Source organism: Berghia stephanieae, unplaced genomic scaffold (genome assembly GCF_034508935.2).
Source record: "Berghia stephanieae isolate SIO BIC M18660-M18661 unplaced genomic scaffold, UCSD_Bste_1.3 scaffold8, whole genome shotgun sequence".
NCBI classification, from domain to species: Eukaryota; Metazoa; Mollusca; class Gastropoda; order Nudibranchia; family Aeolidiidae; genus Berghia; species Berghia stephanieae.
In genome coordinates, this window is record NW_027629432.1 from 31,611 (window position 1) to 47,500 (window position 15,890).

At 40.1% G+C, this 15,890-nt stretch overlaps 1 protein-coding gene across 1 annotated transcript in view; it reads right to left on the reverse strand.

Moving 5' to 3' along the window:
• Positions 1–14,513: 14,513 nt before the first annotated feature.
• LOC144962294 (neuromedin-U receptor 2-like) overlaps positions 14,514–15,890 on the reverse strand; it is an 11,757-nt gene continuing 10,380 nt past the window's right edge. The window contains exon 4 of the mRNA XM_078895201.1: positions 14,514–15,890. This exon is cut by the window's right edge and continues 295 nt beyond it. Coding sequence (XP_078751327.1) covers positions 15,015–15,890 — 876 coding nt within the window. The 3' untranslated portion in view covers positions 14,514–15,014.

Sequence of the window (15,890 nt, forward strand, 5' to 3'; positions counted from 1 at the left end):
GAAATGGTAGGAAGTGCTAACACAAATAATAATGATAACATAAACAAAATCATATTTCATTAAATTAGGTATTTTCTAAGGGAAATAATTCGAGTTAATCAAAGGCAGAAGTAGTGTTTACACTAAAACAGTATACAGTCATCACGAAAGAAGACACTTGAAAACATCAGTCATAACGTGAATGCTGATGACAACAACAGAGACAACTCAAACCCAACCACAACAGAGGTCGGGAAATGTCCTAATCCCTTTGGTCTATCCACGAATACCTTGAAATGGAGTAACAATATCGACAAACACTACGCCATTGATACGTCAAGAATCAACACAATCTACAGACTACAAACTACAAAGCAACCTCAATTACATCGTACCTTTCAACTTATACAAACTTGACAGAATTCATAAAATAACATCTGTATCAACACAGATTTCTTCCATGAACCTTTTTATATTTACATTCTTTATTGAACAATTGGATTACTTGTATTTACTTCTACAACAACAATACCCAACGATGTACGATGTCAATAATTACATAAACGTTCAAGATACGATTGATTTTACAAAATGATGTCCAATTGTGAACAATACTACTTCCTTCATATGCAGTGGTGAGCGTATTCAAATTTAAACTTATGTCAATATACAAGTGTGCAGCACCCATATCTACAACTTATAAACATTGAATATTATAATAAATCTGTCTTAGTATCATTGTAAAAGATAAAGGCTATATATGTATATAAGACAATGCAGGAAAAAGTAACGCAAAACGCCACATGAGCGATTTCCTTGGATTCATTATCGTATGATATTCAACAACCTGCGTTCAAATAACGAAAATATTGTTGACCTTATTTGACCCTACTACATACACTACTAGACTACGTCATTATTACATCATCTACCTGGTGTGTGGACTCACATCACCCACCGGTACTCTGCAAGATTACATCATCTACCTGGTGTTTGAACTCACGTCACCCACCTGTACTCAACAGATTACATCATCTACCTGGTGTTTGGAGTCACGTCACCCACCGGTACTCTACAGATTACATCATCTACCTGGTGTGTACTCACATGCCACCTCATCAAAACTCGATCAACAAACACAGACAATTACAACACACGACCTCTGTCGACTACTACACACGAACTCTTTGTCAACACATGGCTGAGTTCACAACTTGCTTTTGACTTGCTGGTTAAGTCAAACTTCATTTAAATTCAAGATCTCGCACACAGTTAATCTTGAATTTTTACAATTTCATCTACAATGAGACTCAACGTATACACAAGACAACCACAAATATCTACGAGGAGAATCGACCCATGTGCCGGAGATGAATGGATTACAGCGACGTCACAAGACCAAGAAACAACCCAACAGGTTAAGCATACGTTTGCTACCTGTAGAGTCTTTTTTCGTCCCAAATTCAAAAGACTCGAACAAATACAACACACTAATTGCAAAAGTTGGTCACTTTAGTAACAGCCCACAATCACATACTGTGTTAGATTTTACTTATTTAGTTATTTACACTGTACTAAATATGAATAAGTCGGACAGACTAATGACTGATTTACTAAACATTAAATATGTGATGTGAACAAGTCGGACAGACTAATGTCTGATTATTTATTAAACACTAAATATTTAAATGTGAAGACATAATGGTGATAATTCGAAGACATTTACAGAGGAAAAAGTTTTTAATTAATTAACAATAATTAAAGTGAATTTATGACACTTGGGCTATTCAGTGACCACAACACACACAACAATGCAACACGTAGACTAGATACAATCACCTCAACTCTTATAGTTGATATATTTTTTTTCATTACATGAAAACTCATTCTAAATGGAGACAATGACTTAATTAACAATTATTGACAATTTTTACAGGATGACCATTCTCAAAACGAACGGATTACTGATAAATGTGACCTCTGATGGATGACCACAAAGAACAATTTGATATCAATGTAGTTGTAAACTACACCTTGATGACTTAAAAAGCTTAAAAAATTGAAACATCAACAATGAACAATGAATGATAATAACTTCAACTTGAATTTTAAAATGATGATAATGCTATTATTATGATTTATTCTAAAATATTTTTATTACTAATTGAAATATAATCCTTCGTATATGGATCTAGATGTCTATAAAATATTATTTGTACCACATATTATAAGTTGGAAATAATGTAATAATGTTGTTTAAATGGAATCATACAATATAAGGGAATGTACAAGGTATTGGCTTTGAGATGACAGTAAATGAGTAAACATACATGGAAGCTGAGATTATCACCCATGTCGTATCGAGTTGAATTTGAGATTGAATAAGATGACGTGAGTATATCACAAATGGAAATTGAACCATCCTTTTTCACGCAATAATATTTATGTGTGATGGGATATGATGAGAATTAAACACTTTTATTGCTATGAAGATGAAATTTAAGGTGAAGAGATACTTTTTCTTTGAACTTTTAATTAATTGATATCTTACTGTCGATGTTGTAATACTTTAAAAGTTTAATCGATAAATATATAAATGTTTAATCAATTTTGGTGTTGGTAAATTTAAATTTTAATCTCTTTTAAATGATAGATTTGATATTGTAATTTGAAAGAAAAAAGAATCTATAATCGATATATATATATATATATATATATATATATATATATATATATATATATATATATATATATATATATATATATATATATTAGATGTTGTAATCAAATTTGATGTTTGTGAATTTAATACTTTAAAACCTATAATCGATATATATGAATGTTGTAATCAACTTTGGTGTTTTTGAATTTAAAGTTTAAAGTTGTTAAATGTTTAACTGGTATAAGTATTTGTCATTTTAAAAAATATAGACTATTTCTTACATTTGTTTATTGCATTTTAGTTCGACATTAGATATATATTTAATCTCTTACTGTTATTTTTTTTTATTTGAAATTGTTTTAAGTCAATTTAAATTCTAAGAAAGGGGCGTATGTAAGAGAGTAAGCCTATGCAAAAGGTTATCTAAGAAATTTGGTGCAAAACTGTCAATTATATATATCAGCAAATGGGTTTAGTGAGTACATAGTGCAGGCATATCAGTTAAGCTTGGTCAGTGCATGACACGTGTGCGCAGTTGTATGTCCAAGCTATTTGAGACGCATTATACCTGTGCGCAGTTTTATGTCCAAGCTATTTGAGACGCATGACACGTGTGCGCAGTTTTATGTCCAGGTTACTTGAGACCGTTTTGTGTCCAAGTTAGTGGATAGGTTATCGTGTTGAAACATGTGAAACGGGCATTTATCAAAATAATGTTACATGAAAAAGGCGGGGTTTAACATCAATATGTAGGAATTGACGTTTCAGGTTTGAATATGATTGGGTCTTACTATTAGGGGTTGGATTATAGACTGACAGGGAACTGTCGAAACTGCAAGGGGGCGTGGAAACAATGGAACTGTGGGTAAAATTTTGATAGGGATAAAAGAGGATGTTTCGAGGAAAACGAGAGATTTCTGCATTCAACTTGACCATGAGCTGCACACTTTAAATCTTTTGTGTTCACCATCATTTATTTGCTTTTTCGGACTTAGAAATATTTCACGTATATTGAAAATGGTTACTTAGGCAAAATTAACTTTACATGTGGACTGATTTTACGGATTTGGAACTTATGAAACTGATTGAATTATGACCATGCTATTGGATTTGGATTTGGAATTTATCACAACAAATAAAGCTGTAAGAAATTAAACTTGAAATCTGGACTTACATTTGAATGTCTTGATGTTTCACATTCAGTTATCATCATCGGCCCTTGAACTCTTTCGTCATTATTAACGTCTACAACACAATGCAAAGGATAATATTACTATCTATCAAAAACACCACTATGCGATCACAAGCCATTACATATGTGTGCAACTACCCCACAGAACACAGCAGAAACCAGTGGGAGAGGAAATAGGAAGAAGACGATGGAGGTGGATTGGACACACGCTTAGAAAGAATGACTCCACTATAACAAAGAAAGTATTGGACTGGAACCCTCAGGGCAGAAGATCAAGGGGAAGGCCACGAGGAACATGGAGAAGAATTAAAGAAGCTGATATACAGAGAAGTGGTAAGACATGGAACGAGATAAAAAAAAAGTTAGCTCAGGATAGAGAAGGATGGAAACTGTTTGTCTGTGGCCCTAACCCTAACCCTAACCCTAACCCTAACCCTAACCCTAACCCTAACCCTAACCTACCATGACCCAGGGTGAAAAAGGCAATGATGATGATAAGTTAGAGTATATACAAATATATTGCAACAATATTGTAAGTAGAAAAACAGTATAAATAACTCAAATATGAAAAGTAAGAAACAAAGAGTGCATCCTTCTCTAGGGCTGCCACTCCGATATTCGCTTTCGGATCGTAAGGTCCTGGTTCGAGCCTCGCTCGGCGCATAGTTGAGTCCTTGGAAAAGGCTCTTTCCTCACATTCTCTCACCGTACTGAGGTATAAAATGAGTACCTGTCCGTTAACAGCGTTGTCTCTGTCCGAAAAAAAATGTAATATCGCCTAACATGCGGCATGTCCCGTCCTACATGTTAAGTGTTGCTGTTGACCAGGGAACCCTTGTAAAGCGCTTTGAGCACGTTTAGTGGATATCGCGCTATATAAAAACTCAATTCAGAATTTAGAAAATACAATACACGGTGGGTTTTTGTTCTTATGATTTCCCGATGAAGAATTGGAGTTGCTTTTAAACTAAAAATGATAGAAACATCTATTTTTTTAAAGAGTTTTTCATGACTATTTATGTTTTTTGTGGTGACAATTTCAGTCAGAGGCTAGAAGCCGCCTCAATACAGTCGCGCTTTTTGTAAAAAGGGAGAAATTTGACTCCACAGATATTCTGAGGCGTTTTTAATTTTCTTCCATTTTTTGAGTCAAAAGATCGCTTAAGTCAAATTTCTCCCTTTTTATATAAAGCGCGATTGTATTCTAACGGCTTAGATATATCTCTAGCATCTTCCTGAAATTACCACCACGAAAAACTTGAATTGTGTTTCAAAGCAAATCAGTGCTAGATGGAAAAGTAGCTGGCAGAAAGGCACGGGGCCAACCAAGACAGTCCTGCTTAGGAATATAAATTATGTGGAGGCAACAACTGGCTGCTGCTTCTTATGGTTCATACTATTATGTTATGACGATCGACCCAATCAGCAAAGTCCGGTCCGCATTCGTGCACCGTCGCGAACCCGCCTGGTAGCATCGTCACAACACACCTTTCGACTAGATGCTCTGCCGTTTCGGGTTCTTGCCCACAGCGTGGACATAAAGGACAGGAAGTTAGACCCCACTGATGTAACGCACCGGCCGTTAGGCAGCTCCTCGACCGAAGCCGATTCGCAGCTACCCAGTGTCTCCTCTTACTGGTATCAAAGCCTGGCAACTTCTCACCAAGCTTAGAGGAGTGTAGGTCCCCGCCCCCACGAGGGATTGAATTCGTCCAAACCGACTTCCATCTCGTATGTGCAGCTCTGTCCGTAGTCAGGGATTCTGCGTACAAGGGTTGCCGGGACTTATTTCGGCTCGAAACGGGGGCACCGTTCATTATGCGCGTGAGAGGGGTATCCCCATTCCCTCTCTCTTTGATCTTACTCAGCCAGTTTCCCGTAATGGTCTCCCTCCGGACATCGGGGGCTGGATCGCTGCCATCACCGGGCCCATTCTCTAGGGGTTGTTGCTAGCGTTCCCGACACTATGTGCATCGACTTGCGAAGTTTTACATCCACCTTCTCAACGTTTCTGCTTCTACCCCACACTGGAGCGCAATACTCCGCGGTGGAATAGCATAGTGCCAGGGCGGATGTTCTCAGGAGCGCTTGGTTAGCGCCCCAAGTCGATCCCGCCAGCTTCCTCAGAAGACTATTCCGCTTCTCTATCTTCCGGGCAACCCCTTCGAGATGAACCCGATAGGTAAGGCTGCGATCCAACGTCACCCCTAAGTATTTTGGACGCGGCTCATATGGGAGTGGCTGGTCCCCGACTAGGACATTCAGTTTACGGGTGTGCCAACCACTGCATAAGTGTAATGCAGTGGCCACGGTTTTTGAAGTGTTCATCTTCAGGTACCACTTGTCAAAGTAGGATTTGAGTCTGGTGACGTCCTCGCTGAGTACGCTCTCGAGACGGGTCCACACTTTACTCTGAGTAACGAGTGCCCAGTCGTCTGCGTATCCCAGCCTCAGGGAGGAAGTGTTCGGCATATCGCCAATGTAAACGTTAAACAACATTGGCGCAAGTACCGACCCCCGAGGGACCCCATTCTTCAATTTTCTAACTTTGCTCGTGACGTCTCCCAGCGCGACGTGGAATTGCCTTTCCCCTAAGATCGAAGAGAACAACTTCAAGGTATTTTTGCACCTTATGATTTTTGCAAGTTTGAGCATTAACCCATCGCACCAGACCGTATCGTACGCCGCTGATAGGTCTATAAACACAGCACCTGTTTGCTGTTTTCTCTCGAACCCGTGCTCAATATGCTCTGTAAGGGCAATGACCTGCTCCGTGGTGCACCTCCCTTCCCTGAAGCCTGCCTGCCGGGTGGCAGGGCAGCGTCTAGGACCGGCCCCCATCGGTTTAATAGAACACGCTCCAACAATTTGTAAAGACAGCTCAGCAGCGATATGGGTCTGTAACTGTCTGCCTCCTTCGCCGGCTTCCCTGGCTTCAGGATGGCAACTATCTTCGCGTGCTTCCACACTTGTGGAAGCTTTCCTTTTGCAAGGACGTCAGACATTGCCTCTGCTAGCCAGGCCCGTGCCCTGGGGCCCAGATGCGTCACCATATCGGGATATACACCATCTATCCCTGCTGCTTTGCCGTTCTTTACTTCGCTAATGGCAGTACCCACTTCTCGGGGACTGAACGGGGCCGTCCAGTCCGACTCCTCCGCAGGTAGCGAGTCCAAAATCGTACGGTACGCCTTGCGGACACCGCGCTCAAAAGCCTGATTAGGGACCCGCTTACTACGGTTCTTAATATTCTTGGCAATTGTGTCTGCCTCGCATTCCGGTGCAGCCTTCGCGAAATTCCGATCTGGGTCCAATTTCTTTATCAAACGCCAAGCGTGGCGGCTGGAGTGTGTAAAGTCGAGACTTTCCACGGTCTCCTGCCACCGTTGCTTCCTTCCCTCTGCCAGAGACTGGAGTAGTCTATCGGCTGTGTCCTGGGACTGGGTCTGCTGGTACTCTCGGTACAGCTCTTCCGACTCTGCTGTCCAGCAAGGGGTGTAGAATTTCCGCTTGCCCCGTGGAATAGAGCGTTGAGCGCTCTTAACCAGTAGCCTACTAAATCTGGTTATATTCTTGGACTTGGGAGGAATGGCAGGGCAGACCTGCTCGATATAGGAACTGAATTCCTCCCAGTCAGCCTTCCTGAAATTCCATCTGCAAAGTGGGAGAGACTGCACCCTCGGTATTGTCACCCCAGCTGTGACAAGAACCGGCCTGTGCTGGCTATGCGGAAAGTCCCCGAGGACTGTCCGCTTCACCTGCAGCGGTTCACCGTTCGCGCCTTTCGTTACGAGGGTGAGGTCTGGAGTATACTCCTTCTCATGGCGGGTACCCCGGAAGGTACCCTTGGCTGTAGGATCGTACACTAGGTGTAGATCATTACAGTCCATCCATGAGCGGAGTTGTCTTCCTGCCTCGTTGCAGTCTCGGTAGCCCCATTCGTGGTGGTGGCTATTAAAATCTCCCAGACAGATGGAAGGATGGCTGACCACCGGTACCGGTGGTGTAGTCCAAGTCGCTCTAGGTGGTTTGTAGATATTATGCAGACACAGTCCACCTACTTCCACGGAAATTCGGTTCACCCCATTGCTGTCCGTTACGCTCTCAATGACCCTTACCTTCGATGGCTCTTTAGCGTAAACGCTAACCCCTCCTTTGAGCCTCGAAGTGTCCTCGCGTTGGACCACCGTATAGCCTGGGATCTGGAATCGGGAAGATTGCGCGCCTGAGTAAAGGTGGGTCTCCTGTAGAAGGAGGATATCAACGCAATGAACGGCCAATAGCTTTGATAAAAGCTCATTTTTTGCCATACTCTGGCTCTCGACGTTCAGGGACAATATACGCGTCAGTTCGCCATCCCCGCCGTCTCATTTTCGAATCGGCAGGCCGCGAATCGATTGATGCATGGGACGTTTGCTTTTTTCTCGGACGTGCCGACGACCCGGGCGACACGAACGCGGTATTATTTGGCTAGGCGGCAGACCGCTTCGCCATTGACGGGACTGATTGGGACTCGACATAAGGACAATAGTGTGGCGCCCGGGATAGGGCTGCTATTCGGGCACCGGGTTTGGATCAAATTTAGTCACACACCGGGGCGAGCAGCTCATGTGGCTCGTTGGCTCGATACCCGGGATGGTCTCGTGACGGTCGACCGGGATTTACACCTTTGCCCTCCCGTGTGCCTCAAGCCCCCTCACCAACTGCAAGGTAAAGATCCACGAGGGGGAAAAGTTACTTGGCGTGTGACGAATAGAGCGAGGCAAAATGTCGGCAAGTGTGGGACGATTCATACCAACAGTCTACGTTTTCACTATTAAATAATATATAGTAGAACTCTGTGGGTTAGGGTAAAAATAAGCGACATATGAATAGAAGTCACCATTAATTGTTCCACCCCATTCTTGTCTACAGATTAATTTGATTTAATATAATTAGTATATAAGGCTTGGTGATATATTATTAGACTTTTTACAGTATTTTGGCTTGATTAGAAGTTACAGCTCATTTATGTTATCTGCCTTCCATTATTTTATGGTACTTAGAAAAAAATATATATCTTGAATTGACCGATTATTCAAAGATAAAAACGAATAGATTGCCTTGACCGACATATTTCCATCAATAACGGACGGCGTGTTGTATACAGAACAATTTTGGACATTATCCCGAATGGTTCATCACCAATACTGATTTGAACAATCAAGACACATAATACAAGATGGCCGCCGCGGGGACCCGTTTCTTCTGGAATTGTCAAAATTGTGGCACATGTGCTCATTTTGAACCATTTCAAACCCCTCAAAAAAACTCCATAAGATTAGAAACAAGTCATATTGAGGGTTTTTAGACATTTTGGTTGGTACCCCTCTACCCCCCCCACCCCCCTCTTTTAACTCTCTCCTTACCACCTATAGGAAAATCGTCACATTCGTTACGATACAACCAACATTTTTCTTATTCAAATTTCTTTTGTACATCATAAAATTTAAAGAAAATGAACAGTGTGTTGTAGAACATGTTTTGCTAAAGAAAGTATGTATGTCATGAACCTACTGCTATTGTATCCAAAGTGATAAAAAATCTTATTTTTGTGTTAGTTGGGTGTGAAGTTTTGGGGAAAATCCTGAAAATGGCTGGTAAGGAGAGAGTTAAGACCATTGTAATTGAGTTCATGTTTTTTTCAATACTTGAATTAGGTATAAATTTAATTGTCTAAAGACTTATCATCCCGCTCATTGAACAGCCGGTGTGCTTGTTAAAATATAGAAGAAAGAGATGTGATATAATTCAATTATATAAATTGAGTTCACAGTCTTGACAACAAAATACACGGATTATAAAAAAACTCACCAGTAAAGACGATCTCAAGATATTTATTTCAACGTACTTTACTTCAATTAGGAAAAATGCATTCATATTTCTGACTGCCAAAACATAGAACGGTTTCAAAATTTGAAGCAAAAAAATGCGAAGAATGTTAATAAATTTAAGAATTCCCTTGATAGGGAAGTTGATAATTTTAAATCTGTATAGATGTTTATATGCGATTGAAGAGTTATGATACTTCAATACCATACATTTTGAATTTTCTTTTCAAGATATATACATACAATATATATATATATATATATATATATATATATATATATATATATATATATATATATATATATAATATATATATATATATATATATATATATATATACATATACAAGTTATTTTGCATTTTATTTTATTTGTTTTCCACGTTAGTTTGTGTATTGTTGTGTTGACGGAGGGTTTTTGAACCTGAAACGTCAATTGTCTGTTTTGTCCGCACTGTGTATGAAGCAGGGAAAGCAATTCGAGTGGAATCAGAAATGCGGACATACAATATATCCCTGCTCAATCTATGTGAGACCCGATGGACTTATACAGGCCAACTGAGGCTTTCTATTGGAGAGCTGATTCTATACCCAGACCATGAGGAAGAGACGCGACATACTGAAGGTGTTGCATTGATAATAAGTAAAGAATTGTAGCAATCATTGCTTTGCCGCATTCATTACCAATATGAACTTAACTCAAGTCTATGGAAAATAAAGCAAAACAGTAATTCAAACAATGAATGGAAAGAGACGCAAGCGGCAATGAAATATGCGGGGGAAGAAAGTGCAGGCTCTATTAATACAACTAAGAACAAACCAAATCGAACGCCTAACATCGCTATTAACGATCTATCGCGGCAACAAAAAGAACTTAGGATCAGGATACAAAACACGAAAGACTCGGAAGAAATAATAAACCTGAAAACGGAACGAAACAAAATACTGCATTCAATTCGATCACTTACAATAAAACACAGAAACGAGGAATTAGACAAAAAAGTGGAAGACATAGAAAAGTCCAAAAATAACGCATCGTCTATGTTCAAAGCGACGAAATCTCTGAACCGAAAACCATTCGAGAACCCAAAACTACAGGATAAATTTGGCAAACAGACAACAAATCCCAACGATATCCTTGACATTGTAACTGACCACTTCCAGCAGAAATTTCACAAACAAGTCTCACAAATATCGCCCTTCTCAGGAAACCCTAGAGACCTAAACAACCGCATCACAACAACTGAAGTTAGAAATAGCATAAAGTGCCTAAACAATAACAGATCCCCAGGCGAAGATGAAATTCCCGCTGAATTGCTGAAATGCGGTACCCTCTCCCTGGATCTGAGCATTGCAAACATAATGAACAAAACATTCTCAACACACAAAGACTGGGACATAAACAGCGGTGTCCTAATTACAATACAAAAACCAGGAAAAACGAAAGGACCCGTAAACAACCTGCGCCCAATAACATTACTGAATACCATAAGAAAAACACTGTCAACTATTGTCCTCAACAGAATTAGACCGAAAATAGAAAATTATCTATCACATAGCCAAAGCGGGTTTCGCCAAGACCGAAGCACATCGGACGTTGTATGGACACATAAATGGTTGGCAGCAAAGGCACTCAAAGAAAACATATCCATAACAATAACCGGAATCGATATGTCCGCAGCCTTTGATACGATCGACAGAGGAAAACTTTTGGAGATATTAACAGAAATAGTAGACGAAGACGAGCTCGGAATAATCCGATTTCTCCTCAGCAACACAAAGATACAACCAAGGATATACGGGGCCACAAAACAGACGCAGTTCGAAAGTAACATCGGGACCCCCCAAGGAGATAGTCTGAGCCCGATTCTGTTCACAATATACTTAGAACACGCTCTGAAAGAAGTTCGAAAAGTCATTCCAAAACCAACGACTCATATTGAGAATGCAATCCCTAGAGAAATCGCCTATGCAGATGATGTCGATTTTATTGGATCAACACCAGCAAATATAGACATCATACAAAATACCCTCATGAAATATAACCTCCAAGTCAATGCCAATAAAACCGAATTTACAACAATATCGAGAAACAAAGAGGAATGGAAAAGAACAAAGAAAGTCGGCTCACTAATTGGAGACACCGAGGATGTACAAAGAAGAAAACAGCTATCAAACGCCGCACTCAGTAAACTCACCAATGTATGGATTAGAGGTGACAAAATAAAGAGAAAAACCAAACTGAAACTGTACCATGCTCTTGTAAAACCGGTACTTCTGTATAACTGCGGCACTTGGGCGTTGACAAAATCCGAAGAAGAACATCTGGATGCCTTCCATCGCACACAGCTAAGAAGAGTACTGGACATCAAATACCCCAAAAAGATCTCAAATGAATCACTCTATAAGATCACAAAAGAAAGACCAATCTCCCTTGACATTTTACAACAACGATGGCAACTTTTCGGTCACATACTACGCAGGGACAAAAACATACCAGCAAACCAAGCCATGTCGGGATACTTCCAAAAACACGGGAACCTTTTCAGAGGAAGACCGATCACAACACTCCCCGTGATCCTAAACAAAAACCTCACAACACTTGGACAAAGCATTAGTCTCATAACGGCAGGGGACCTTAAAAATCTGAGAACCCTAGCAGAGGACCGGCAATATTGGAGACACCTCACACAGGAAATACTGGAAACAGCCAAGGCGACCCGATCTTTCGGTCGAGACGCGAAAGGCATCTAAGACGAGAGAAGAGACATATACAAGTTATTTTGCATTTTATTTTATTTGTTTTCCACGTTAGTTTGTGTATTATTGTGTTGACGGAGGGTTTTTGAACCTGAAACGTCAATTGTCTGTTTTGTCCGCACTGTGTATGAAGCAGGGAAAGCAATTCGAGTGGAATCAGAAATGCGGACATACAATATATCCCTGCTCGATCTATGTGAGACCCGATGGACTTATACAGGCCAACTGAGGCTTTCTATTGGAGAGCTGATTCTATACCCAGACCATGAGGAAGAGACGCGACATACTGAAGGTGTTGCATTGATAATAAGTAAAGAATTGTAGCAATCATTGCTTTGCCGGGAACCAGTCAGTTCCAGAATTATATGTGCCAAAATTCAAAACCAAAATAACCAAAATAAGTCTATATTTTGTACATATGTATGCCCGACCAATGATGCAGACGAAGACAATAAAGAGAATTTCTATTCCAACTCCAGCCATAATTGACAAATAAAAGAAAGATATAAATATCATAATGGGAGAGTTGAATGCAAAAGTAGGTGTAAGTGATAATGGGTTTGAAAAATGCGTGGACAAGCATGGACTTGTAAAAAATGAATGAAAATGGAGAGCTGCTGGCAAACTTTTGTGCATTTGATAGCTTTGTTATAGGTGTTTCATAAGGACATACAAATCAACAGACCAGAGGACTGAGAACTATATAGATCATGTATGAATCAACCTGAAATTTGGTAGATTATTGCAAGATGTAAGCGTGAAAAGAGGAGCAGACGTGGCATCAGATCACTATTTAGTTATAGCATCACTCCGTCTCCGCTTAAAGAGGTCCAAAGTTTTAAAGAACCAAAGGACCCGAAATGACACCTACTTTCTGAAAGAAAAACGGGAGTAGAGAAATTCAAGCTAAATCTATCAGATATATACCAAATACTTCAACATTTGAGTAGAGATGTTTGCCATTGGAGTGAAACACATCATAGTACACAAACTTTATTGACTATGAGAAAGCTTTTGATAGCCTTGACCGAATTACCCAATGGAAACTTCTAAGTCACTATGTAATGCCTACATAGCTTATTTCGCTGATCCAAAACACTAATGGTGGACAGCAATCAGAAAGTTTTGGAGTTGAAAACAGGAGTTCGCCAGGGTTGCCTGATTTCTCCATTCCTTTTTATCATCGGCACTGATTGGATAATGAGGACCTCAACAATGGAAAAAGCCAACGGCATACAATAGACACTATGGCATCAACCTGAAGACCTTGATTTTGCAGACGACATTGCGTTGATTTCGCACACACACACACAAACACACAAACACACAAACACACACACACGTGTCTACAGATGCAAAATAAGACTGAGCAAGGTTTTTTAGAATAGGAACCACCAACAAACATCCATTAAAGATTTCAAATGAAACCCTAGAAGAGGTAAAGATTTTCTCTTATTTGGGCAGAGTAGTAGACACAAATGGAGACATAGACAAAGATGTCGCATCAAGAAATAGCAAACCCGTACAGTCTTTAAAGTCAGGGAGAAAAATCAAAATACATTGGAATCTTGACAAAACTAAGAATTTTTAATACTAATGTAAAGTCTGTGTTACTGTGTGGATCAGAAACATGGAGGACAACCCGAGGCATCACCAACAAATTACACAGTTTTATAAACAAATGTCTAAGGACGATTTTGGACATCGGGTTGGAAGCTGCCAACCACTAACCTATATTTATATTTATGAGTGTTGGTGGGTACTCGTAGGTATGAAAGTGCTCGATAATGATGGTTAGAGCTAATATAGAATACAAATTGTCACTCACATTTTTTGTGGCCGAGACGATTCGTTTCTGTGTCTCTTTACACGTCCTCAGTCGGCGTAATCTGAGGACGTGTAAAGAGACACAGAAACGAACCGTCTCGGCCACAAAAAATGTGAGTGACAATTTGTATTATATATATATATATATATATATATATATATATATATATATATATATATATATATATATATATATATATATATCAGAAAGAGGGAATGGGGATGGCTAAGTCAAACACTTAGAAAACCTGCCTGCAACATCACAAGACAGGCTCTGACATGAAATCCACGAGGAGGAAGAAGACCAGGGAGGCCAAGAAATGGTTTGAAAAGAAGCACTGTGGATGAATCAAGGAGGGGGTGGGGCGGTTACACATGGAAGTAGGTGGAGTAGACAGTCCGAGAAAGAGTCAAATGGTGAAGCATCATCGATGGCCTATGCTCCTACTGGGGTTAAGGGGTGGATACACATGGAAGCAGGTGGAGAAGAATCAAATGGCGAAGCATCGTTGATGGCCTATTCTCCGACTGGGGTTAAGGGGTGGATACAAGTGGAAGCAAGTAGAGAAGAGTCAAATGGCGAAGCATCATTGGTGGCCTATTCTCCGACTGGGGTTAAAGGGTGGATCAGGTGGAGAAGACAGCCCAAGAAGAGTCAAATGGCGAAGCATCATTGATGGCCTATTCTCCGACGGGATTCGGGGCTTACGTCAAGAACGCCAATGTTAAATCATGCCGATCGTTTCCGTTCTGTTATTAGACCTACTAAAACTAACATTTTGTTGATCATAAGAACAAAGATTACACATCGACCGTTTTAAATTGTTTCGAAAATTCCTGCCAGTGATGAAATAAATGATAAGATTGGATGCATAATGACTTATTCCATATTCCTTGACATAGACTAAGATATGGTAAAACAAATAAAAGTTTTGATACACTCTGTCTACTTCATCTTGAGTACTGTAGAAGTCAGACTCCATGGGTTGGAAATATAGAAACAATGCATACATTATTGATACAGGCATCGTTGTTGCTATCTGGAAAAACGCAACACCGAGCAACATCTTTGTGGCCACATTGGTCTTGTTTGGTGAACCAGCCTTATTATCCTGTAAAACTCGAAGTTGAATTTCTCTCATTTTAGAGTTTTGTTTTATCTGAATGATGACCATCACGTTCAGAACCAGAATGACACAGTTGCCGAAAACAAAATATATTAAGTCTACAACGCTTGTATATATTGTGTAAATAGATCGAATGCCTCCTAGTTCAACGCTTGCTCGAGTGACGCAGATCGTCCTGTTGTAAAAATGGTCGTGACGTAACGTGTAAAAGTAGGCGTGGGGGAGGCTAAGCATAAATGTAAATATTAACATTCCAGCGACAACAATTTTTGCCCGTCGAATCGTACAATACACCATTCTCTTCAGTGGGTATTTTATGGACAGATATCTCTCAGCAGTAAAGCCCAAAGCCAAGAGAGGTGACATAAGCTGTGCAGTCAGATATAGAACAGGGTATATCTGGCACCAGATGGGATAATCAACTGTCACAAATCCCCAGGCCATGTCCAGTTCAAACACAATCAGAAAACACAG